The 27,379-nt window shown below is 35.4% G+C and overlaps 3 protein-coding genes across 3 annotated transcripts; 1 reads left to right on the forward strand and 2 right to left on the reverse strand.

The window, feature by feature from the left end:
- Window positions 1-632: 632 nt before the first annotated feature.
- LOC100249870 (uncharacterized) lies at window positions 633-4,101 on the reverse strand. The gene is made up of 4 exons (XM_002278834.5): window positions 3,755-4,101; window positions 2,899-2,969; window positions 1,552-1,638; window positions 633-1,004 (listed from the first exon to the last, which is right to left on the reverse strand). Exons 1-4 carry the CDS (start codon window positions 3,873-3,875, stop codon window positions 981-983), a joined length of 303 nt encoding a protein of 100 aa, XP_002278870.1. The 5' UTR covers window positions 3,876-4,101; the 3' UTR covers window positions 633-980.
- Window positions 4,102-4,563: 462 nt separating this feature from the next.
- LOC100241360 (syntaxin-124) lies at window positions 4,564-5,481 on the reverse strand. Its single transcript, XM_002272956.4, has one exon. The coding sequence runs from the start codon at window positions 5,479-5,481 to the stop codon at window positions 4,564-4,566; it is 918 nt and encodes a 305-aa protein (XP_002272992.1).
- Window positions 5,482-6,321: 840 nt separating this feature from the next.
- Window positions 6,322-8,029, forward strand: LOC100263622 (3,9-dihydroxypterocarpan 6A-monooxygenase). Its single transcript, XM_002272982.4, has 2 exons — window positions 6,322-7,260; window positions 7,358-8,029. The coding sequence occupies exons 1-2, from the start codon at window positions 6,346-6,348 to the stop codon at window positions 8,015-8,017; spliced, it is 1,575 nt and encodes a 524-aa protein (XP_002273018.1). The 5' UTR covers window positions 6,322-6,345; the 3' UTR covers window positions 8,018-8,029.
- Window positions 8,030-27,379: the final 19,350 nt, after the last annotated feature.

A 27,379-nucleotide genomic window follows, 5' to 3' on the forward strand; every position in this document is an offset into this window, starting at 1 on the left:
AACTATGGATGAGATTTCCTCCTAGAAAAGAAAAATGAAAAAAGCAATTAGACAAGAGGCCTCATAGGCCAAGGGGCCCATAAAACTCCAAAATCAAACTTCCTTTCTTTCCCTAAAGATCCGCATATGAATTTTCTCATCCTGGTACCCACACAAATGTGTAGTCCAAGGACATAGAGCCTAGATACACCACTTTCTTTGATAACCTTCACATATTCAATAAGCGTTACAAATCCCAGGTTTCTCAAAATCCCACCCCACTAGTTCTTAGCCGTCTTTGATTAGGAAAGAGTCTAACATCAAGCTTCGTAAAATCAGGAGGAAGATATGGTCACAGAGAGCAATTTGAGAAAAATTGCAAAATCTAGATTCAGGGACATCGTGTTTAAAAAAAGAAACTGAAAAAAGCCATAGAAGACTCCACAGAGGGCCATGTAACTGATACATATCTAAGCAGGTGGTTAACTCATTTGAAAGTGTCCGTGCATCACCATAGATTAGAATTATTCTTTTGTATAACGAAGCATACATTTATCCGCAGGACCAATATTCCAGAAAAGCTTCTCATGTGACAACCAAATAAGACTTCCATCTATCACTAGGTTTTAGAGATGAAATGAAGTAGAACCAAATTAAGCCAACAACCAACAAAATCCAATTTATTGCATCTTCAAAAATTCATGAGCACAGTTTGGACCTTTAAAAAAAAAAAATCAAAGAGCAGTTCATTATTAGGACATATAAAGGTTCATGCATCATGTGATGAAAATGCATTACAGAAAGATCAAGGAAATGAAAGGGTAAAATTGTCTCAAAATAAAGCAACTAGAATCTACAAGCACTCATTAATCATCATTTCCCAGAAGTATATGGGCACGGAGTTGAACTATCTTCCAACAATTATAAATTGAGATATGAAGTCCAAGCAAAGCACTTTATTAACAGCAAGATTCTGGGATGATGACAATAAATCCCCCAACCTAGTGTGATGCTTCCACCAATTTCTGTCAATAAACAAGAACAAATCAGTTAAAGCTAAAATCTTATAATTACCATACAATATGTTGTACAAACACCCGCATCTCACATCTAAAGGGTTTGGGACGTTGATCAATTGATTGGATGGACCAAAATTCTGAAATTGATTGACACAACCACCTTGACATTCAGGCAAAGAAATTAACACATGCCTTTTTTATCATTTACAGATGCTAGTGAAGGTTTTAGTGCTAGTGTTCAAAATTCTTCCCATAACAAACAACCATGTACCTCAACAATCTGATTTGATGATGAGGAATTAAAATCTAAAAGGAATGTACAAACAGGTGACAATAATCTGATTAATTACGGGTCCTCGTATTTGCATGTGTTTATAAAATATAGAACATGGTCATCCAATTGATGCCCTGCTCAGCGAAAAGTCCCCATATTAATGTGCAGGTTGTGGAATTAAATTAGGTTTGACAAAGTGAAGAACGAATAAAACTTGTATATCCGACAATTAAGCCAGGTCATATGAAGCTCATAGTTTTAAAAGGGATAAGCAACTACCTCTTCCTTGTCTTTCTTGCCTCTAGTAAAGAACTTGTAGCTTCCAAAGAAAAGTAAACCCCAACCAGATAAAGAGACAATTACAAACTGCAAAATATAAGATCCAGTCATTAACAATTTCACCAATTTAGATCCAGACTAATTTCAGAGGCCACAAATATGCCCATAAGATCTATGAAAGAATGAGGTGATCTAGAATTACCAAATTAGGTTCACTACACACACAGAATTCATTCAAAAATTAAAAATTAAAAATTAAAAAAAAAAAAGAAGAGAAACCTTCATTTCAATGGCAGAGCCAGGAACCTGTTCCAGGGGGCAAAGAATATTACATTTGTTCTAGGAGGGGCAAACCATACACAATTGAAAGTTTGGCTTACTAGCAAGGCTATGTTGCTATGAGCAAAGAGGGAAAGGGGTCAAATCATGGCACATGTAAACTTTTATTTTAATTTTTCAGGGCAACCCCCTGAGCCCATCATAGCTCCACCTCGGCTTCATTTCTCATCTCAAAAACTACTTGAAATCTTCAAGACTTCCTCTAGTCAAGCCATACATCAAAATAAAGATAATAGCTAATCTAGACTTATAGGAACAAAGCTATATATGTAAAGGACAACAAAGCCCCATTCAAATACAAAAGGAATTAACAGGCTGAAGCTTACTAACTAACTAAACTTATTCTCTATTCAAATAAGATTGTAATGTTCTGAAGCTTATTAAGCAAAAGTGGACAAAGATAAGAGCAACAAAGCCCTCAACCTAAACTATTTTCTCTATTCAAATTAAAACTAAGGAAACATAGAAAAACGTTACAAAGTTCATTTTATGAGGTAACAACTGCATCTGATACTATAAATTTAGATTAAAAGTTTAAACAAAGTGACAAAGAAACAACAATTAGGACCAACTACAAGCCTGGACACCAAAGTGCTAGTTGAAAACCACTGAATGTGCCCTGAGATAGAAATCCCTTTGGAGTGCAAGGTAGTCCCAATCCCGGACAAAGAAACAATGTTTTCTAAGTTTGATCAATGCCCAAAATGATTAAATCCGGAGCACATGATTCAATTTAATAGAATATAAATTATTTCTTCTTGTTGTGGACCAAGGAAGTCATTTTAGATCTTGTACTAAAGATTGAAATAAAAACAAAATTTTATATGGAAACCTTAAAATAGATCCAACAAAGAAGTTGAAAAACCCAAACATATCAAGATTCAGAGGTTAGCCAAGTTAAAATGGGATGTAACTCCAACTCTAGGAGAACTCTGGAAGAATCAGCAATAAAACATGTACATAATTTACAAGGAGAATATTAGAATTTTCAAGAACAATAAGACTCACATGCTCTTCCTTCCATTTAGATGGACTCATTGGGTCTTCCCAAACGTTGATCCTTGGAGGTCCATGATGATCTGTTATGAAGCATAAAAGAATATATTATATTTCAGGAGTTAATAATGATTCACAAGCCAAAACAGAGATATAAATTGTAAAACTTGATGGAGAATATTCATCTTTGATAGTTTACATACAAAACAAAATAACCTAGTAGAGATAAAATTTTATAATGATTGCACAAAATACAAAACAAGAAAAAGACCCACCACCATGGAGAAGCAAAATTCAACATGAACGAGGGAGTGCGATATACACTTTGATCACTTCTAGAAAATGTTGATATAATCTCTTAAAAAGAATTGATAGGAAAAAAGTTCCTAAAAAAAAAAAAAGTCTTTAACAGCAGCCCTTTTGGGAATGTGATTCGATTGCAATTAGCATGGCAAATTTATTTGATTCTTCTTTTCTTTATTCTTATTTTTTCTCCCAAATTCTTCAACTCACATGCTTCTTTTCAAGAAGGTTACCCCATAATCAGTACTAAAAAAAATCAGCAAAAATGAGCATTTTGATTACACGGTGGATGCCCATTCATGATTCATACTAATGAGATTTTAATTTTTTTTTTCTCCTCTTGTGTTTTCATGAACCGAAACAGAAGGAAACATGGTATCAACCATCTGAGTATCTCAACTTTCCCCATGCTTTTTCAGCAGCCAACCAGAGGATTAGGGCAAATGGGCCTCCGAGAAAACACAATTATTTTCAATCAACTCACTGAATCAAAATCGATCTGATGATATATTGCAAGTATGAAATCATTTTCATTCAATGTCAGATAGACATGGGAGAAAATCACCTGCGGCGCCAGCGAGACCGCGCCGCTGGATTAGGTTAGCAGATTGAGGAGATGGCTTCGCAGAAGAGAGCCGAGTCAGAATCGCGGCTTGACGAGCCGCCGCTGCCACCCGCGACGCCATGGCTCAGAGCTGAGAGAGGGTAGAAGGAAGGAACGATCTCAACGACGGCGCTTCAGATCCTGAAAAGGCGAGAGCCCGAGCGAGAAACACAAATGGTATCAGTGAACGGGGGAACGCAAGGAAAGAAAACGACTCGTAGCAGTGCAAACGACGACGTTTTGCTCAGTTGCGCGTCAATTGGACAACTAAAACGACGTCGTTTTTTGTTGTGTTGATTTTTCTTTTTCATTTTTGTACAAGATAGAAAATTAATTAGGCTATATGTGTATTAGTTATTTTTAACTTTATAGACATGTTTTTAAGTCACGTGGATGCCTTCTTAGTCAATCCGGAACCTGAATCCCTTAGGACACAACGAGTCAGTATTACTGTATTAGGGAGTATTTGTGATACCCTTAGTTGGATAACAATTAACGGGCTAAATTTGGTGTTTGCAAGAGTTTTTGGTTCCTTGAATCAAACAATGTTGCCTTGCTTAATTTCCTTTTACAACTATGTATCTACAGAATTGCAGGAGGTGAAGAACACCATTACAGACACATATGATCCAACCATGAATCAGTCCTATTAATTTGTGTAGGGTTTACCCAAGAAGATAAGGAATTGGAAACTGGACTGAGACTCCGTATCCGGGTTCAGCAATTTCTGGAAGGCATGGATGGATGAATGAGCTAATGGGTATTTTTTCCTACAAGTGAATCATATCAAGGGACTTCAAGACGGGGAAAAGGATGACAATGATCAAACAAATGGCTAGCCCAACGGCGATGCAGGTCCATTTCCTGCTGCTCTTCTGGTAGTTCCTCGCAATCTGGAGCTGATCGGTGCCTTTTCTGACGAAGGAACTGGCATGGGCTACATGGCTTTCGATGTCGTTCAGGTGCTGCCCCTGCGCCTCTACCAGTGCGGCCATATCTAGGAACACTTGGTGAAGCTCTATCAGATTTTTCTCTATCTCCTTCACCGCCCCATGCCTCTCCTGCAATTCAGAAATGGTGTCCATGATTTGGCCTCTGCCCTGATCCTGAATCGCCTTCTGAAGGAAGGTTTCGCTTTCTCCGCTCGATATCAAGTTCTCGATGGTCTCTTCATCTGCTTTCTCCCCCGTTATAGTGAAGTACCTTCGCTCGATTGTGTCCTTGTATTCAGCATTCATCCTGACCCTTAAGTTCTGAAAATCATCCATCATGTCCTTGAGCTTCTTCCCCAGTCCCCCAACAACAGAAGTCCTGGTTCGATCTGCGGAGGACCCAGGGCCACATCCTGGATGGTTGCGGTTAGCGGCGTTGGAGCGTTCAAGGGCCTCCAGCTTCCCCTTGATGATTTTAACCCGTTTCAAGACCTGCACAACATCAGTATCCATTCGGGCCCGAAGGTCTTTCATGGTCTTCGCATTGTGGACTGTTTTGCTTTCTTCATTCAAATCTTGGAGTTTCTTGTAGAAATTTTCCACAGCTCTCATATCATCCTTGACATTCTCCACTTCTTCGAAGAATTTTTCGAGATTGACACTCTCTCTTCCAGCATCCCCACCAGCCTCAACATCAAAGGACTGCGGCTTGAGGTCTGTAAATCTTTTGAACGAACTTGAGAAGAGATCATTCATCTTTCAGCCACTTTCTTGCACTCAGCCCGATTTCTTATCAGCTTGATGTTTTTTTCGTTTTCTCCTTCTGATGGGTTGTGGGTTTGTTGTACATAGCAGTTTGGAGGAGGACGAGGAGGAGAGAAAAGCCAAAGGCTTCATCAAGAAGAGCACAAGGTAGATGTTTGGGAGGTGGGATTCTTATTAGAGGCTAGTAGTGAACATTTGATGAGGGCCAACCAAACCAACATGGGGACGCTCGTTAAAGGAGGTTAATGGCTGCGCATATTTTGCCATATGGCCTCCTAACCTTCATGAAAAGATGCTGTATAATACCAATTTGAATTCAATCATCCCTATATTAATAATACCAAGAAAGATCAATTTGAATTCACATTTGATGATGGTTTGACCTATATTAACTAGATATTAATTGATTTTAAGATGAAACCCAATCCAAAATTTGTTATAAGAATATGGAGTTATAGGTTCCAGCATCATGTAATGACTCCTCTTAAGTCAGGGAATAAATCACTCAAGTGATGGCTGATTTCAACTAATGTCTTTTTTTTATATGATATTTGGATGTCAAAATCTCCGGGAAAAGGACATTCAAAGAAACCCTTGATTAGAAGTTACAAAAACAGCAAACTAAAAAAACCTAGCTGATAATGGCTCAAGCAATTTTTTAAGAAAGAAGGGTGGGTCAGATTCTCCTGTGTAGAGAAGACAAGAAGAAAAGCACCAGCACTACCCATATATGCATATGATGTCATGGCGTCAATACACCTCATCCGAACAGTATCTTCACTCTCCGACACCATATATCTACTGTTTCTGCCCTGCAAAGGATGAAGAAAACCATATAGTTTCCTTGCCAAGGCCATGGACACTGGTACTACCTTCTACTTCGTCCCATACATCCTTTGTATCATTCCAAGTCTCCTCCTCCTCTCCTTCCTCAAAACCCTAGTAAAACCTCCCACTGCATCTCGACCTCCACCCAGCCCCCCGACGCTCCCCATCATCGGTCACGTCCATCTTCTCACCTCCATCCTTCCCAAATGCTTCCAAACCCTAGCCTCCCGTTACGGTCCCCTTATGCAGCTTCGTCTCGGTTCATCAACTTGTATCGTTGTATCCAACGCTGCCGTTGCTAAAGAAGTCATGAAAACCCATGAACTAGCCTTCGCCTCTCGCCCTGAATTCGGGTCCTCAGAACACTTCATCTACAAAGGATCCAGGTTCATCATGGCGGAGTACGGCCCATACTGGCGCTTCATGAAGAAACTGTGTCTGACAAAGCTTCTCGCGGCTCCCACCCTCGATCGACTAATCCATATCCGAGAGGAAGAGATGGGAAAGCTCATGGACACACTGATTCAGAGGTCGAGGAAAGGGGAAGCTTCAGATTTGAGCAAGGAGCTGACAACGTTGACAAGCAATATCATATGCAGGATGGCGATGAGCACAAGGTGCAGTAGAAACGGTAATGAAGCTGAGGAGATGATGGAGTTGGTGAAGGGGGTGGTGGAGCTTGGAGGGAAGCTGTCTATAGGAGATGCTTTGGGGGCTTTGGGGAGACTAGACTTATTGGGATATGGGAAAAAGCTTGAAGCAAAGCTGAGGAAATTTGACAGTTTGGTGGAGAAGATCATGGAGGAGCATCAGAGGAAAAATGGGATGGTGAAAGGTAACGGAAGAGAAGGGAGAGATCTTATGGATATTCTACTGGAGATCCATGAAGACCCTTCTGCTGAATTGAAGTTGACCAGGACTGACATCAAGTCTTTCTTCCTTGTGAGTTCTATTTACATAAATTAGATTGGTGGATTGACTTTTCCAAATGTAACATCAAATAATATGCTCACAAAGAAGTATTTTTACCATGTGGCAGGACATATTACTGGCAGGAACTGACACTCAATCAGTGGCCACACAATGGGCCATGGCGGAGCTCATCAACCGTCCACGTGTCTTCAACAAGCTCAGAGAGGAAATTGATTCAATTGTGGGGTCCACTAGGCTGGTCAAAGAATCGGACGTCCCAAATCTCCCCTACCTCCAAGCGGTTGTCAAAGAAACCCTTAGACTCCACACATCAGCACCGTTCATCCTCAGACAGTGCATTCAAGATTGCAAGATTGACGGCTATGATATCAAGGCCAATACACGTGTCATGATTAGCGCCTTTGCCATCATGCAGGACCCGAACTCGTGGGAAGATCCAAGTGAGTTTATACCCGAGAGGTTCTTGGTCAACTCGGGTGAGAACATGGTTGACCATGTGACTGAAATCAAGGGCCAGGATTTTAGGTATGTCCCATTTGGGAGTGGAAGGAGAGGATGCCCTGGTGCTGCACTTGCAATGATGGTGATGCAGATGACAATCGGACGGTTGGTTCAATGCTTTGACTGGAGAGTCAAAGATGGGGAAAAGGTTGATTTGAATGTAGGCCCAGGATTTTCAGCTGAAATGAAAACCCCACTTGTGTGTTTTACAAGCATACACTTTGATCCCCTTGGCGAAGTATATGCAAGGCACGTGGAAGGGTGAAGGGAATCAAGTTTGGTGAGGACATGTTTGTTTGCTTTGTGGGAAACTAGAAAATAATGGTCTTCTTTGTTGTTTTCCTTCTTTTTTCCCACTTTTTTGTTCATATTGTGTTGCAAATCCGAACAATACATATATAAATTGGTTGTATATATTTTATTTTCTTGCACTATTTATATTTTCTTTTTCTTTTTCTTTTTCCTTTCATTTTTAGGCATTACGATCCAAACAGTCCTTAAGAAAGAGAAAGATAATGACAAAGAAAATAATAAAAAGAAGATTTAGCATACATGGCCGGTGAAAGCCAAACAAGCGAGAAATACGTTCCACCACCAAAAGCAGGAAAAAAAATCACACACAGTAAGTTGGATAGCTACTTATTATTATTCAATATTAAAACAATAATTTAATGAGATCTTGGACGTTATAACTTATTGATTGTAATTCAACAATAATCTAAATGTTCAAGCATCTATAGACACGTTTTGAAGTTTTGAGAGTTTATTTGAATTCAGCTCGAACAATATCTATAAGATTGAGTGTTAGTCATTATAAATAGTAGGGGTAATTGTGTTTTCAACCCATATACGGTTCATAATTAAGATTAGGTCTTCCTACCATTCATAATTGATGATAAGGATTTGAGATAGTAATTGATAAAAATACTCATTTGACTTATTATTGTCTTTATTATACTACTTGCCGCTATTCTTTCTTATTTAACCATTTTTGGATTTTTCATTATTTTTTTAAACTCTTTTATAAATAATTGAAAATTTAACATTATTTTTTATTTTTAAATTATAAATAAACAAAAATTATATTAATGATTCAAAGACTATTTTGGAAAATGCTTTCTAAAAAATTATTAATTTAAATAAATAAAAATTATCTTTTACATTTTAGAAGTAAATAATTTAATGATTAAAATACCATTTAAAATAAATATATTCACTATTTTAATTTTTTTATACTAAAAAGTATTTTAAAGTTCTTTTTTACTATTATAAATAAAAAGTTTAATTTTTTTTTAATCTTCTTCTTTCCTTATTTTAATAACTTTTTGAATATGACTTTTAGTAATAAGTTATATGAAATGTTACAAATTTGTTTATTAATGATTTTTTTTAATGATTTGAATTAATTGAAAATTTATTAAAAACAAAGAAAAAAAAAAGAAATAAAGAGGATGGATGAAGAGTGTTTATTTTAAGTACTCAATTAAAATGTTTTCATATGACCTAATTTTAGAAGTGAATTATATTAATACATAGTAAAAATTGAATTTTTCTTATATAAAAGGGTTGAAAGGTATATTTACTTATTTTAGATGAAAACAAGTAACTAAAAATTATATAGATTATATTTGAGTTTGGTTTTAAAATATTTTTCTAGTTTTTATTTTTTATTTTTTATTTTTTTATTTTTTAAAATAATTTTTATTTTCTATTTTGTCTTTTTCTAAAAATACATTTAATTAAAAACTGAAAACTATTTTTAAAAATAAAAATTGAAAACCTTGTTTAGTACTATTTTTTTTATATGAAAAAAAAATTATTTATTCATTTATTGCGCCACTTTACAATTGTATTATACTAATTGTACAAGAAAAATGTATTAAGTGTACAAAGGCGTACAAACTACCATTTGTAAAAGATTATAATAGATTATGAGTCATTCCTTTATTTTTCTTATCACTCATGAATTGTGCATATATGTTATGCACTTTATTTAATTCCCACATAGAAATTTCAATACTTTCTCCAATAATTATATTTGGGGGGAAAAAAATTGACATTAAGTCATCCACCATCTTTCTCAACTAAACCATTGGAAATATGGTTAAACACTCCTATGTGAACATAGACACATAACTTAGAAGGGATATGAAATTTGTGCCATTGTATAAGGGTATTACACTAACTGTATAAGGGAAATGTACTAATTGTACAAAGGTGTACAAGATTATCATTTGTGAATTATTTTAATCAATTCTAAACCACTTTTTTATTTTCCTTGTCACCCAATGATTGTATGCTTATGTCATACATTTTATTTAATTGTCACATGAAAATTCTAATATTTTCCCTCATAATGATATTTGAGGAAAAAAAATTGATCATAAGTCATCCACCATTTTCTTAACCAAACCATTGAAAATATGATTAATACACTTACATAAACATATAACTTATGAGAAATATGAAATTTGTATCATTGTACAAGGGTATTACACTAACTGTACAAGAGAAATGTGCTAAGTGTACAAGGGTGTACAAGGCTCCTAATAGGTTTTGTACAATTTTTAAACAACTTGAATTTGACATTAAGACGATTATTAATAGTTTTTTTTTTTTTTTTTTACCAAACTATGTCATTAAGACATTCCCTACAAAAATTAACACATAGGAAATAAAATTAAAATCAATCATGTTTGAATTATTCATTATAAGTAAACTAAATGAAATATATATTTTTACTATTTTGTCTTAATAAACATAATTCCATTGTTATGAGATTAAAAAAAATCATATTTAAATAGAATTAAAAATAAACAAAAATTATTTTTATAACATTTGAAATAAAAAATCATCTTTAAAATTATAATCCTATTTATCAAATTTTTTATTAAGATTGTCTTTAATTCTTTTAATATATTTATACTCATTTATTTAAAAAATGAATTTTTTTTTTTTTTTTTTGTAAACATGTTCTATTACCTTTCAAGTAAAAAATTAGATAAGTTTGAAAGTCAATAAAAAAAATTAAATACCACTTTCAACAATTTTTAGATAAAATTTTATATAATATATTTTATTTGAAATTTAATTTCTAAAGTTTAACTAAAAAATTGTATTGACAATTTTCTTATTGTAAGTTAAAATACTTTGCATTAATCTATCTAGATAAGAAAAATTATTAATATAATATTAGAACTTCATATCTTAGTTATTTTTTTCAATAAATTTATCTTTTAAAAAATTTTAAAATAAAAACATTAAAAATTAAAAAGCTAAAAGGATATATATATATATATATATATATATATATATATATATATATAATAAAGTGAAGTGATAGTCAATTTTAAAATTTTTTAAAATATGGTTAATGTAGAAAATATAAAAATAATTAAAAATAAGAGGAAAAATATAAATGAAAGGGTAATATAAATTTAAAATAAAAAATGAAAATTAAACTAAAAGATAAATACAAAAAGATAAAAAATATTTGGATGAAAAATCCCAAAATTTTATCATTGCTTATAATAAGAGCAAAAAGATTCAATATCTTTAAAAATAAAAAATAAAAAAAACATTATTTTTTTTATTTGACATAAAATAGAAATATAGATTGGAAAAAAAAGAAAAAGAAAAGTTAGAAATGAGTAAGACTTAGTAAGGAATAGAAAAGAGAAAAAAAACACAAAAAAAATTAAAATTTACACTCACTTGTGTCTATGTAAGGGTTACAAGTATTTTAGGGATTAATGAAAGACAATATCTTTCATCTTAATTTTCATATTTTGTTTGGGTCTTTGGGCTTAAATATGCATGATATATGGACCAAATGTTAATTTTTGGGCCTAGTTGGGCCCAAAACACAATTCTCCCTAAATAGTATTAGAACCAATCCCTAATGCTCATGTAAGGGTTTGTTTGTCTATTTGGTCTCTCAATCCTAGGGGACACAACGAATACATTGTATCTGTATGAAGGGTCCCGGTGTGAGGGTTTGTTTGGCCTAGTAATTATGTCAGAGGGTGTTTGTGACATCCCACATCGAATAGAAGGGAAAGTTTCTAACACTATATAAGTATGAACTCTTCTTAATCCTATAGATGTGTTTTAAAGCCATAAAAGCTCTTTTGAGCCTAGAGAGAACGTTATTTACACGGATTGATGCAAGCTCGTTTTCTTCGCTTTTTCTTAGTTGTATTTTTTTTTTTTTTTTTACTTCTTTGATGTTCAAAATTTTGTACATTTGTTTTCAAATATGGTAGGAGTAAAAATCTTATCCAAAATTTGTTATAACAATCAAGGGATAGGTTTTTGGTGTTGAAAACTTGAGAACATAGGTCTCTATGATAATTGTTTTTGAAAATAATTTTCTGTATATTTTCTAGAAAAAAAAAAAAGAAGAATAAGTTTTAAGTGATTTGAGAGAACATTTATTAATTGTTTTCAAATATTTTTATTTATGTCTTTAGACTTATTTTAAAACATAATTACATAAATATGGAGAATTATTAGAAATAAAGTATTGCATATAACAATTTTAAAAAACACTCGATAACAGTTAATTGAGGGCTCATTTTAATTGATGTCTATTTTTCATGTAATGTTTGAATGGCATCATCTCCAATATGATAATTTGAGCACCGTTTTGTTGTCATCTAATCCAATATTGCGCTCACGAACAAAGCATATGGAACTAGATTTGTATTTTATTAAAGAAAAAGTAATGGCTAAGCAGTTACTAGTTTAGTATGCTCCTACTTTCGATCAAGTGGCCGACATCCTGACAAAGCCCTTATTAACAACTCACTTTGAACGATTAAAGAGCAAAATTAGTGTAGTTTCACCAACTACACTCAGGTTGACGGCAAATAAAACGACATGTACCTTTGCTCAATATAATCGCATTTTATATAATTTTTTTTTTTTGTTGAGAAAAAATGGTTTTCTATTATGTTTTTCACACTTTTCTTTGTTTAGAGTAAAGACATTTATACATGGCCCAATCACATTTTTTGTGAGGGTTTTTTTTAGAGATAAAAACGGTTTTCTATTATGTTTTCCACATTTTTCTCTATTCACTACAGGAACATTTATACATGCCTAGGTCACACTTTTTGAAAAGGCTTTTTATATCTCAAATAATGTATAAAACGTGATTACATTGAGAAGGACACGTCACCACCCTCAGTACTATATCGTCTTTTTATCTGGGATAAGGGCATTCAAAGAAACCCTTAGGCTATGTTTGGTTCCCGAAAAATGCGAGAGAAAAAAATTGGGAGGAAAAATGGAAGAAAAGAAAAAGCTAAGGACAAATATAAATTTTTTCACTTATTTGGTTATTTATGGAAAATCCAAGGGAAAGAAAAAAGAATTCATTTTTTTTTTTGGTTTACCAAACAAAAATCATATATTAAATGAGCAGAGGAAAAAATAAAATCCAAAAACCAATACGTTGAAAACTCTAGTTTTTTTTACTTTTTACTTTAAAAATATGGGGATGACACGTCAACCCAACAACCCATTTAAGCTGAGGCGTGTCCCACACACTGCCAATCACGACATCAATCAACTTCCTTTGGTGGGGCCATTGCACGTCGTCTCCATATGGAATCTCGATCCAACGACTCTAATTTTTCCATGTCTACTTCCATATCGTCTATCCACGAATCGAATCTCAGACCGGATGTGAATCATTACACCCCTCCCATAGTGGGAGGCTCCGACTCCGATTCGCTTGTGTGCATCTCCCGTGCTCTCACTGTGAAGCTGTTTCTTGGAGATGATTGTTTTAGCAGCTCTGGAACTCCCTTGATTGGCTTTGCTTGACAACCGGTTGGGAATATTGACTTAAGGTTCTTCCATAATCCACATTTTTTATGTTTTCCGGATTTTGATCTTACCATCTTTGCTTCCATTGCCGTCATCGCCATCTCCACCGATGATTTTCGGTCCTTCTTCGATCTCACTTTTCCCATACAAGAAACCTTAGGCGATGATGGTTCCTCTATCGGAAACGCATATTTCCCTGTAGGCTCAGTCTGTTTAAGGAACAGTAGCGTATTTGACACTAGACTCGGTGAAGACAATACCAAGAGCCCGATAAAATTTCCCCCAATTTTTTCCTTTTCTTTTTCTCTTATTTTCCTCATTATTTTTTTAAGGAAAATAGTAGGGAAAATATTATGATATTTTCTTTAATATTTTTTTTATATTTTTTTTTCATCATATTTTCCATGTCACCCAAACTAAAGAAAATAATTTTCCACATGATTTTTTTTTCTTTCCTTAGCATTTTCCGGGAACCAAACATAGCCTTAATATTCAATGTTTTCTCCAAGTGTCCAAAAGACAAAGAGAAAGCCACCAACACTATATATACATACATGATATCATGGCCTCAATATACACCTCGTAGCCCTATGAGCAATATTTTCATTCTCCCACACTATATATCTACTGTTTCAGACCTGCTAGAGAGGAAGAAGATAATATTTTAGCTTCCTTGCCAAGGCCATGAACACTAGTACTACCTTCTACTTCTTTCCATACATCCTTTGTATCATTCCAAGCCTCTTCCTCATCTCCTTCCTCAAAACCCTGGTAAAACCTCCCAATGCATCTCGACCTCCATCTAGCCTCCCAATGCTCCCCATCATCGGCTACCTCCATCTCCTCACCACCAGTACCCTTCCCAAAAACTTTCAAACCCTAGCCGCTCGTTACGATCCCCTTATGCAGTTTCGTCTCAGTTCATCAACTTGTATCGTTGTATCCAACGTTACGATTGCTAAACAAGTCATGGAAACCCATGAACTAGCCTTCGCCTCCCGCCCTGAATTCAGTTCCTCAGACCACTTCATCTACAGAGGATCCAAGTTCATCATGGCAGAGTATGGCCCATACTGGCACTTCATGAAGAAACTGTGCCTAACAAAGCTTCTTGCTGTTCCCACCCTCGACCGCTTCAAACATATTGTAGAGAACAAAGAAAATTGGGAAAAAAACTTATGTTTTTCTCATTCACCTTGATTATCTTATATACATCAGAGTCCTAAATAAGGTAAACTCCTAAAAAAGTACAATAAGAAATCTTCTAATATAGGAAAATATTAACAACAAATATATACACAATAATATTCCTGAAATTATGCCTAATACCCCCTCCCCCTAAAGTTGGAGCATGAATATCCAAAATGCCCAATTTGCGCAAAAGAACATCAAATTGATTCATGCCCAAAGCTTTTGTTAAAATATCAGCAAGTTGAACTGAAGTATGAACATATTTGGTCACGATATTCCCCGAGTTGATCTTGTCACGAATAAAATGACAATCAACCTCAATATGTTTCGTGCGTTCGTGGTATATTGGATTAGCAGTTATGTGCAACGCTGCTTGACTATCATAGTAGAGACTCATTGGTCCAAAATGATCAACACCAAGAGATCTTAGCAAACCTTTTAACCACTTCAGTTCACAAGTAGTGGTAGTCATAGACTGATACTCTGCTTCAGCAAAAGAGCGAGATACAATTAGTTGCTCCTTGGTTTTCCAAGAAATTGGAGAATTTCCTAAGAAAACGAAATATCCTGTCAAAGATCGTCGAGTTAGAGGACAACTAGCCTAATCAAAGTCACAATAACCATACAACTTCATATCACAGTGGGCACTTAAAAAGATGTCTTGTCCTGGATTGCCTTTCAAATAACGAACAACACGCAGAGTTGCTGCTAAATGATTTTGCTTTGGCTACTACACGAACTGAGCTAGAATATGAACACAGTAAGACAACTCAGGACGTGTGATGGTCAAATAAATAAGGCGACCCACTAAGCGCCTATACGGAGTTGGATCCTTCAAAATCGGACCTATTACAAGTGCTAGTTTATGATTCTACTTAAGAAATGTCTTGGTCGGTTTAGCTCCCAACAAACTAGTTTCGGAAATTATATTTATAAAACCAAGGTTTGGTTAATTTTGATTTTAATGATAACAAAACAAGGTTTAGAACTAATGATCATATTTCAAGTGTGATTAGGCAAAACGATTTCCAAAGTGGCAATCACAAAGACAAATCAAGCCAATGAGAAATCATGAAGAAGAAGACCACCTCAAAGAGAAGAGTTTTTCAAGACCAAAGCTTCATAAGATCTCTTTGTAAGGTTGTTGGTGCACTAGGACTTTCATGCATTTAATTATTTATTTATGCACCAAAATCATCCAAGAGTAATATTGTTTTAAATATCTTAAGAATTGGATGATTTCATGTTTTCAACTAAAACCTTGTGTTAAATGATTTTCAAACTTGTGTTAAAAGGTTTTAAGTTGAAAAATGTTGGGTATTGAGCCAAAAAATGGCTCAACAAGTTCAATCAGTCGACCAGTTGTGCTCGTCCGATCGATGACCAGTTGTGCTCGTCTGGTCAATGACCGATTGAGGAAGGCCAAAAAGTTTCTCTCTCTCCCAATGGCCTTCTCTTCTTGATAAAGGTTGAACCTCAACCGGTTGAGGTCCGATTGAGGCCCAACGATCACTTGCCAAGCATTAAATGCTAATTGTTAGTCAACCGGTCGAACCCCTAACGACTAGTTTGACTTTTTTTTTTCTATAAAAAGGCTCCAATCTTCATTGTTTCATAAGTTTAACCTTCCCAAATCTTTCTTGATTATATTTGAGCCTTGGAAGAGTGTTTTTGAGTGCACCATTGTTCTACAACTTGCATATCTTTAGTGCACCATTCAATCCTAGTTTTTCTTGTATCATTTGAGCTTAAAGTTTTGTGTTAGGATTTTTGAGAGATCATTTATTTGTAAATCTTTGAGAGGAAGTTTCTCAAGTGTGGGGTATCACTTGAGGGGTTGTACTAGAGTGGGATATCTCTTGAGAAGTGTAAAGGGTGCTTGGAGCCAAAAGTCCAAGAGGGTGAATTGGAACCATAATCCAATTGTATTGCTTGAAAGCTTGGTTTGGAAACCTTGGATTAGTGGAACCTCAAGCTCGGGATTGAAGTTAGAGAAGAGTGGATGTAGGCCAGGTTGCGCCGAACCAGTATAAACTCTTGTGTTTGCATTCTCTCTTCCCTACTCTTTAATTTATATGCAATTGTCTATATATTGATTATTATATACTTGCATATAATTGTCTCTTGCATTCACTTGTTTAAATTTGCGAAAAGAGATCATCACCCTATTCACCCCCCCTCCTCTCTAGGGTGATTACCATAGGTTGGATTAGTCTCAAATTCCTAATAATTGGTATCGGAGCAAGACTTCTTATTTAAGACTTAACCGTCTAAGAAGTAATGGCTAATCCATCAAGCTCATCCCATATTGAAAGCTTTTCAACCAACCAATCTCCACTTTTTACGGGGAACCGATTATCCCTATTGGAAAACCAAAATGACTTGGTTTCTCCAATCTATTAATCTTGATTTATGGGATGTCATTGAAGATGGTCCCCACATTCCTTCAAAATTAGAAAATGGAGTGATAGTTCCAAAACCTAAGCATGAATGAGATGAACTTGATAGAAAGAAAGTTCAATTAAATGCCAAAGCCGTTTTTATCTTACATTGTGCTATTGATAGAAATGAATTTAATCGTATTTGGCATTGTAAGTAGGCTAAAGAAATTTGGAGACTATTAGAAAATACTTATGAGGGAAACAACCAAGTTAAAGAGTCTAGAATCAATATCCTTGTGCATAATTATGAATTATTTTCTATAAAGGATTTTGAATCTATTGTTGAGATGTTTTCGAGGTTCATTGTGATTGTGAATGAACTTGAAGCCTTGGGAAAGACCTACACCGAAGTAGAGAAAGTCATGAAGATCTTAAGGTCTCTACCAAAGAAATGGGAAACAAAAGTGACGGCTATTCAAGAAGCAAAGGATCTCACCAAGCTTTCACTTGAAGAACTCATTGGGTCACTCATGACTTATGAGATAGAATTGTACAATCATCAAAGAGTTGAAGAAAATGAGAAAAGTATAGCCTTCATGGCTTTAACAAATGATGATGAAGAGGAAGAGAGTGAAACTGAAAGTGATGAAGACTCCATGGAAGAAGAATGCACAAATGAAGATGCCAACACGTGCTTCATGGCTTTGGAAGAACATCAAGATGAGGTAAACTCCAACTCTAACCATTTTGAATTTCAAGATGCACTTCAAGAATTATATTTTGATCTTGAAAAACTTGTTTTCAAAAATATTTCTCTTAAGAAAAAGAATTCTTGTCTTCAAAATGAGCTCAATGAGCATAATGAAAATTTTGAAAATATTGAGAAGGCAAAAATCTCTTTTAAAAAGGAAAATGAGGAGTTAAAAATTCTCAAATGGCCAAAAGACTTTTAATACATTTTTGATAAAAAGAGGCTAGCCTACAAGCTTTTCAAAAATCATTTTTTTTTAATTATTTTGTAAAGGAAGCCTCTAGTTTTTTGCCTTTAACTATTTGCAATCTTTAGAGGAGGTCACATTAGTGATATTTGTCCTTTAAAAAAAATCTCCTCGTGTTCTTCAAAACTATAAATTATTTTGGATTCCAAAGGAAAGAAATACTAACCCTTTAGGACCCAAAAAGATGTGGGTACCAAAGGTAAATTTGTTTTGTAGGGATCCATGCAAGAAGGAGGATATGCTTACCATGGAAAGAATGCATTGATGATATTGGTAATGGTATCCTTTCTAAAAGCTTAATTTGTCAATATCATTTTTGCTAACACTTGGTATATTTTTGGCACATTAATAATATATCATTTGGTATCACTTTGATAAAATTAGTATATTTGTTAAACCAAGGTTGGATTAAAAAGAAAGTTTTTTTACACCTAGGCAAAACTAAATGATCATATGCTTGTATGCCCTAAAAATGTTATTCAATGCATGTTATATATCTTTTTATATGCATATGTTCTCCCATATATATTTTTCCAAATCAATGCTTTAAATTGGGAATGCTCTAAAGATGAGCAATCTTTTATTTGGAAACTATTCTCAAATGAAAAATAGGGAGATTCATTTTCATGAGAAATCATATCATGCTTATTGTTTATTTTTTAAACTTTTGATAACATGTGATTTCCCTTATATACTTTATTGAAACTTTTTGTTAATGACAAAAAGGAAGAGAAGTAATGGTAGGTTGTTAACTTAGGAAGATATTTCAATATTGTTTTAGCAATCCTATTCATATTGATGTTATGTACTTTATTGGTTATATTTGTATGCATCATTTTTAATAATAATGTCTTGCCAAATTGCTAAATGCTTTTTATGCTATTTATGTTTGATTATATCATTTTGAGCATCCTTAATATACTCCTTGAAGTTTCTAAACTTGAAAATTTTCTAAATTCAAAGGAGCATATATTGAGGGGGAGCTTTTTAGCAACCTTGGTTTTGTCATCATAAAAAAGGGGGAGATTGTGAAACCAAGGTTTGGTTAATCTTGATTTTGATGATAACAAAATAAGGTTTAGAACTAATGATCATATTTCAAGTGTGATTAGGCAAGACGATTTCCAAAGTGGCAATCACAAAGACAAATCAAGTCAATGAGAAATCATGAAGAAGAAGACCACCTCAAAGAGAAGAGTTTTTCAAGACCAAAGCTTCATAAGAGCTCTTTGTAAGGTTGTTAGTGCATTAGGACTTTCATGCATTTCATTATTTATTTATGCACCAAAATCATCCAAGAGTAATATTGTTTTAAATATCTTAAGAATTGGATGATTTCATGTTTTCAACTAAAAATTTGTGTTAAATGATTTTCAAACTTGTGTTAAAAGGTTTTAAGTTGAAAAATGTTGGGTGTTGAGCCAAAAATGGCTCAACCGGTTCAACCGGTCGACTGGTTGTGCTCGTCTGGTCGAGGACCGGTTAAGGGAGGCCAAAAAGTTTCTCTTTCTCCTAGTGGCCTTCTCTTCCCGGTCAAGGTTGAACCTCAACCGGTTGAGGTCTGGTTGAGGCCCGGTTGAGGCCCAATGATCACTTGCCAAGCATTAAATGCTAACGGCAAGTCAACCGGTCGACCCCTACCTCGACCGATCAAACCCCCAACGGCTAGTTTGATTTTTTTCTTCTATAAAAATGCTCCAATCTTCATTGTTTCATAAGTTTAACCTTCCCAAACCTTTCTTGATTATATTTGAGCATTGGAAGAGTGTTTTTTAGTGCACCATTGTTCTACAACTTGCATATCCTTAGTGCACCATTCAATCCTAGTTTTTCTTGTATCATTTGAGCTTAAAGTTTTTATGCTAGGATTTTTGAGAGATCATTCATTTGTAAATCTTTGAGAGGAAGTTTCTCAAGTGTGGGGTATCACTTGAGGGGTTGTTCAAGAGTGGGATATCTCTTGAGAAGTGTAAAGGGTGCTTGGAGCCAAAAGTCCAAGAGAGTGAATTGGAACCATAATCCAATTGTATTGCTTCAAGGCTTGGTTTGGAAGCCTTGGATTAGTGGAACCTCAACCTTGGGATTAAAGCTAGAGGAAAGTGGATGTAGGCCAGGTTGCACCGAACCAGTATAAACTCTTGTGTTTGCATTCTCTCTTCCCTACTCTTTAATTTATATGCAATTGTCTATATATTGATTATTATATACTTGCATATAATTGTCTTTTGCATTCACTTATTTAAAGTTGCGAAAAGAGACCATCACCCTATTCACCCCCCTCCTCTCTAGGGTGATTACCATAGGTTGGATTAGCCTCAAATTCCTAACAATATCCAATGCATATTTCTATTGACATAAGAACAAACCCTCGGAATTTCGAGCCACCTCAATCCCCAAAAAATACTTCAACTTGCCCAAGTCTTTCATATGAAAGCATTGGTTTAAATAATCCTTAAATCGTTGGACAACTACCTCATTAGTGCCCGAAATAATAAGGTCATCAACGTAGACCAGAATATTCATCTGAACAATTCCATCTCGGAAAGTAAAGAGAGGGTAATCAGAACTTGATTGTTGAAAACCAAACTTTTTCAAACATTCTGCCAATTTAGCAAACCAACATCAAGGAACTTGGCGTAAACCATATAAAGACTTTCGAAGTTTACATACCTTCCTAGAAAAACTGGAAGCAAAACCAGGTGGCATTTTCATGTAAACCTCTTCATCCAAGTCACTATGCAAAAACGCATTTTGCACATCTATCTAATGCAAATTCCAATTCTTTGCAGCAGCAACAACAAGAAAAGTGCGCACAGTAACCATCTTGGTTGTAGGAGCAAAAGTCTCATGGTAATCTATTCATTCAACTTAATTATTGTCAAGTATCACCAATCTCGCCTTTCAACATTCTACACTTCCATCGGAGTGGTATTTAATCTTATAAACCCACTTGCTTCCGATTGCTTTCTTCCCAGGTGGTAGATCAACCAAGGTCCAAGTCCCATTTTCCTCAAGAGCTTGAATTTCTTTTCTCATTGCATCTCTCCAACATTCTTTTTTTGCTGCTTCTGCATATGTAGTTGGTTCATGTCCTAAGGAATTTGATTGGAACGGTGAGTGCACTAAAAGACCTGATTTGATGGTGTGAGTCACATAGTCCTTCAAATGAACAGATGACACCTTAACTCGTTGTCCCCTTCCAAGAGATTCATCTACAGTATTATCCTCTTCCACAACGTCATCCTCTAAATTTCCCTCTTTAGCACTAACATCTGCATTGGTCAACTCCCCTTCATCACAATCTACTTCAATACCAGCGCTCCAATTGTGTGTTCTGTAGACATTTAAATCATCAGTAGTAACATCCTTAAAGGCGAATGGAAAATCAGTTTCAACGAACACCACATCACAGGAAACAAAATATTTGTCGGTTTCCAAGTCATAAAGTCTCCATCCTTTCTTGTCAAACGAATACCGAACAAAGATGCATTTTTTACTTTGACTAGCAAACTTATCATTGTCTCGGTTCAAATTGTGACTATAACATAAACATCCAAAGATTCGAACACTCTGATAAGATGGTTTTTGTCCAAATAAAATTTCATAAGGACTTTTGCCATTTAACAGCACAGATGAAGTTCTATTGATTAAATAACTAGCCGCGAGAATACATTCGCTCTAGAATTCAAGAGGCAAATGTGCTTGAAATCGCAATGTTCTCGCCACATTCAGGATATGGCGATGTTTTCTATCCACTTTCCCATTCTGTTGGAGAGTACCAACACATGAAGTTTGATGCACAATCCTAATCTCATCAAAATATTCTTTCAGACACATAAATTCACTACCATTGTCACTTCGCACAATTTTGACGTCTTTTTGAAATTGTCGTTGAATCAGTGCCATGAATTTCTTAAGAACAAAACCTACTTCATTTTCCCATTCAACAAATATATCCAAACAACACGAGAGCAATCATCCACGATGGTAAAAAAATAAAGTGCTCCAAAAGAAGCTGGAACTCTATAGGGTCCCCATAAATTACAATGAATTAAATCAAAACATTATTTGGCTTTATTTTCACTAGAAGAGAACATTTCTCTTGTTTGCTTAGCTCTAAAACAAACATCACAAACCTTATTTTCATTTTTATTATTACATACTACTTCAGGAATCAATCCTAACACCTTAGAAGAAGGATGTCCCATTCGCCTATGCCAAAGCTCAAAAGAAGTAACACCATTCATCTTGAAAGCATGAACTGAAGCTGCTCCCTTGAGAAAGTAAAGACCCTCACATTGCTCACCCACTCCAATCACCTTCCTCGTACTTCGGTCCTGTATAACACAAAATTTGTCAGTTAGTTGAATCACCAAACCCAAATCTCTAAGAAGTTGAGATGCAGAAATCAAATTGCATTTTAATTTTGGTACAAAAAGAACATTATGCAATTTCAATTCTCCTCCAAGACAAACAATTCCTTCCTTCAAGGCCATGATCTCCACTCCATCTGGTAACCAACCGGACATGGATCAATATCTTTTACTTCTCTCATACATGTATACACACTAGTCATATGATTGGAAGCTCCTGAATCAATGATCCAAGGTAATTGACCTTGCTTACCCATCAACTTCTCGTTAGTACCAATTTTATGAGCACTCAACATTCCCATCAATGTGGCCCATTGTTCATCATTCAAGCCCCCAATTCCCTTTTTATCGACATCATTTGTTGTAGCTGCATTTGCCCGAGTAGTCCCCCCCTTATCATGTCCTCCATGAGCACCACGTTTATGCCCATCTCCACGTTCAGAAACGTTTGTTCTTAGTCTGTTACCCTACCATTCAGGGTACCCAATTAATTGAAAACAAGTATCTGCATCATATCCTTCTCATTTACAATTTGTGTACACCATGTTTTTATCTTTTGCTTCACTCCTTGAATTTTGACATTCTGTTTTCATCGCAAAACTCATTGGATTCCCTCTTTCTTTTTTTGTACAAGTCACAGTTCTCATCCTTTCTTGTTGCGCAACCATAGCATAAGGTCGATTCAAGTTCAACAAGGGTTCAGTGCTAAGGATATTTGAATGCACAGTATCGTATACTTCTTCATCCAAACCCATCAGGAACTGATGTACCCTCTCTTTTTCACGTTTCTTTTCCAAGATGATCATTAGATTACACTTACATCCAGCGCAATTACATACCGGTATCTTGTCATAGTTATTCATTTCATCCCAAATCATTTTGAGCTGACCATAATAGGTGACAATGGTTTGCCCATTCTATTTGCAATTTGCCAAATCTGATCTCAACTATTGCACCCGTGGTCCATTGCTAATTACTACTCAAAAAGTACTATTTGATAGCCTGTAATTAACTCTTTTAAATGCTTTTGAGTAGTAGTTATCACCTTTTAACCCAATTAACATATTAAGGACCCTTGCAATCAATTCTAATCAAATTGTGTTAAGTTTTGGTGTTTTGATAGCTTTTTGATCACCAAAGCAATCAGAGATTGAGGAGAGTTCTTTGGAATCCTTGGCAAAGCAATGGAAAGCTCAGAAACATGTAGAACCGAAGCTTTGAAGTCCTTTGCCATAAGCAGATCCGGAATACAAGGAGTGAAAGATGTCCGGACACATCATTAGAGAGCGGTGGAACATGGGCTGTGATAGTCTTTCGGAATGAAGTTTGAAATTGCAAGGCTTGCTCGCTTTAGTCAATGTTTTTTCCATCCGGACAACATATTCGGATAGGATATGCTATCATCCGGGTGTGATGTTCATGAATGCCGTGTGCTTCTCCCAGAGGGAGTCCAGATAGTCTTGCGCGCTCCGTGTCATCCAGGAGAGGGGTCCCTACACCTTGCACACGGGGAAAAATTCTATCTAGCTGGCATTCCACCTCATCCGGATATCTCACATCCAGATGGGAAAGGAGGACGTTCCGTGCTCCGACATTTTACATCCGGATATTTCACAGCCGGATGGGAGAGGAGGACGCTTCAACTTCTCCGGATAGACATATCCGAACCTTCTGATAACGCTTACCTGCATAGTTTTTCTCTCAGTATACAGTGCAGCGGTGTTCTCCTGAACCTTCCTGATATTTTCGATCGACATTTTGAGTATTTTGGGATATTTTGCTTTAGATATTTGTTGTCTAAATCCCTAAACTCTCCTTGTAACCCACCAATTATAGGATTCCTTAGTTATTAAGTTAGGAAAAAGGATGAATAACCTTGTAGATATTATTATTGTAATTTTCATATAAATATCTCTCGGGAGCCTGTTCTCGGAATAACCGGGACGAAACCTTTGTATAGTTTCAAAGGAAGAAAAATACAGAGCTTTGCTCTGCTTTTATCTTCTCATTTTTATTGTATTTTTCTTGCTAGTCAAACAACCTCTGAGGATGTTTTCCCAGAGGATGAGAGGCTAAACCTTTGGTTTCTTGGAGTGAAGGAAGCTAGGTGAAAAGTCCAGATGCAAAAGTGAAAAACTCTCGTGCTTTAAATACAAGTAGTTGGAGTTCATAAATGGCTTTTAAATCTAAAGTTTTGCTTTAAATCCCTTAGAATCACTTTGAATAGCCAATACATGGTAAGTTTTTAGGTCTCTACGGATACTTATTGCTAGATCCACATCAGACCATTAGTTATCATGTACGAGCCATTGGGAAGTGGCTCAAGGTGAAGACTCGTAGTGTCTAAAGCCATTAATGGAACTTGACTACCATTTCTATTGACTTTTTATGGATTAAATCTTCATTGTTAAACCTATACCGGTTCGGGAAACAACCATCCTTTATGTTGTTGTCCCCAATGCGAGGAGTAAAATCTGGAATTTCCCACTTTGCATTCTGAACTTGATCTTAGCAACCTTTAGCTCCGGGAGACTTCCTTTCTTCCATTTTTTATTTAGTTCTATGTTAGTTTAGTTTTAAACACCACTTTCAAAACAAATTTTATTTTCTTTTAAACTTTAAGTTTTTGACAAAGGAAATCATCAGATTCAATTTCTAATCTTGAGTCTATCACTGGTAGAGTGAAAACTCATCCCAGAGTTCGACCCTAGAGCTGCTATACTATAGTAGCTTTGCTACGCTAGTATGAGGTCATAGGATTTATAAATAATTTTGATTAAAAGACCCGACTAGGCATGAATCAATTGCCAATTGAACATCTCTCCCTGATATCATCCCACAAATCTTTCACAATTTCCATGTGTGAGATGGTTGATCGAAGTTTGGGTACGATGGTATTAAACACCCAAGAAACCAACATCGAATTCATCGTCCACCAATCTTCGATTTCTGGTGCATTCTCAACTAGTTATTTGATCGTTCCATCAACAAATCCATATTTCTTCTTGGCACGAAATGCAGTCCGCATAGCCCATGCCCATTCATCATAATTCTCTCATCTCAATTGAACCTGAGTAATTATATTACTAGGATTGCCATTCGAATTGAGAGAATAAGGATTTGACAGTTTTTCTCCTTCTTTCGATGGATCAACCATGACTCTGATACCATGTAGAGAACAAAGAAAATTGGGAGAAAAACTTTTACATTTCTCATTCACCTTGATTATCTTATATACATTAGAGTCCTAAATAAGGTAAACTCCTAAAAGAGTACAATAAGAAATCTTCTAATATAGGAAAATATTAACAACAAATATATACACAATAATATTCCTAAAATTATGCCTAATACATATCCAAGAAGAAAAGATGGGAAAGCTCGTGGACACACTGATTCAGAGGTCGATGAAAGGGGAAACCTCGAATTTGAGTAAGAAGCTGACAACGTTAACAAACAATATCATGTGTAGGAAGGCGATGAGGACAAAGTGTAGTAGAAACAATGATAAAGCTGAGGAGATGATGGAGTTGGTGAAAAAGGGGATGGAGCTTGTAGGGAAGCTGTCTATAGGAGATACTTTGGGGAGATTGGACTTGTTTGGATATAAGAAAAACTTGAAGCAAAACTGGGAAAATTTGACAGTTTGGTGGAGAATATCATGGAGGAGCATCAGAATGGGATGATGAATGGCGGCGGAAGAGAAATGAGAGATCTTATAGATATTCTATTGGAGATCCATGAAGACCCTTATGTTAAATTGAAGTTGATCAAGACTGACATCAAGTCTTTCTTCCTTGTGAGTTCTATTTACATAAATTAGACAGGTGGATTGACTTTTCTAAATAAAATGTCAAATAGTATGCTCACAAAGCAGTCTTTTTACTATGTGGCAGGACATATTATTGGCAGGAATTGACACTCAATCACCAACCACACAATGGGCCATGACGGAGCTCATCAACTGTCCACGTGCCTTCTAAAGATTAAGGAGGAGATCGATTTCATTGTGGGGTTCACTAGGCTAGTCAAAGAATTGAACGTCCCAAATCTCCCCTACCTCCAAGCGGTTGTAAAAGAAACCCTTAGATTCCACACATCAACACCGCTCATCATCAGAGAGTGCATCCAAGATTGCAAGATCGACAGCTATGATATCAAGGCCAATACACGCGTCATGATTAGTGTCTTTGCCATCATGCAGGACTCAAACTTGTGGGAAGATCCAAATGAGTTTATACCCGAGAGGTTCTTGGTCAACTTGTGTGAGAAAACGGTTGACCATGTGATGGAAATGAAAGGTCAGGATTTCAGGTACGTCCCATTTGGGAGTGGAATGAGAAGATGCCCTGGTGCTGCACTTGCATCGATGGTGATGCAGATAACAATCGGACGATTGGTTTAGTGCTTTGACTGGAGAGTCAAAGATGGGGAAAAGACTAATATGAATGTAGGCCAGGATTTTCAGCTGAAATGAAAACCCCACTTGTGTGTTATACTAGCATACACTTTGATCATTTGGGCCTACACATGCAAACCACGTGGAAGCATGAAAACAATCAATTTGGTGAAAACATGTTTGTTTATTTTGTGGGAAAATAGACAATGTTTTCAGAACCGAACTGATCATTGAATCGAAAAAGTTACCAATTCATGATTCACTGATCGAATCGGCCACTGGTCGAACCTGCGGTCGAATTTGTGACGTCATAAATATATATTTTATAAATTATAAAATTTAAAATAATTATAAAAATAATAATTTATATATTATTTAAAAATTAAAATTTTATTTGAAAATCATAAAATTAGTTTCAAATTAAAATCATAATTTTAATTTTAATTTTAA

This window comes from Vitis vinifera, chromosome 12 (assembly GCF_030704535.1).
Source record: "Vitis vinifera cultivar Pinot Noir 40024 chromosome 12, ASM3070453v1".
Lineage (NCBI taxonomy): Eukaryota > Viridiplantae > Streptophyta > Magnoliopsida > Vitales > Vitaceae > Vitis > Vitis vinifera.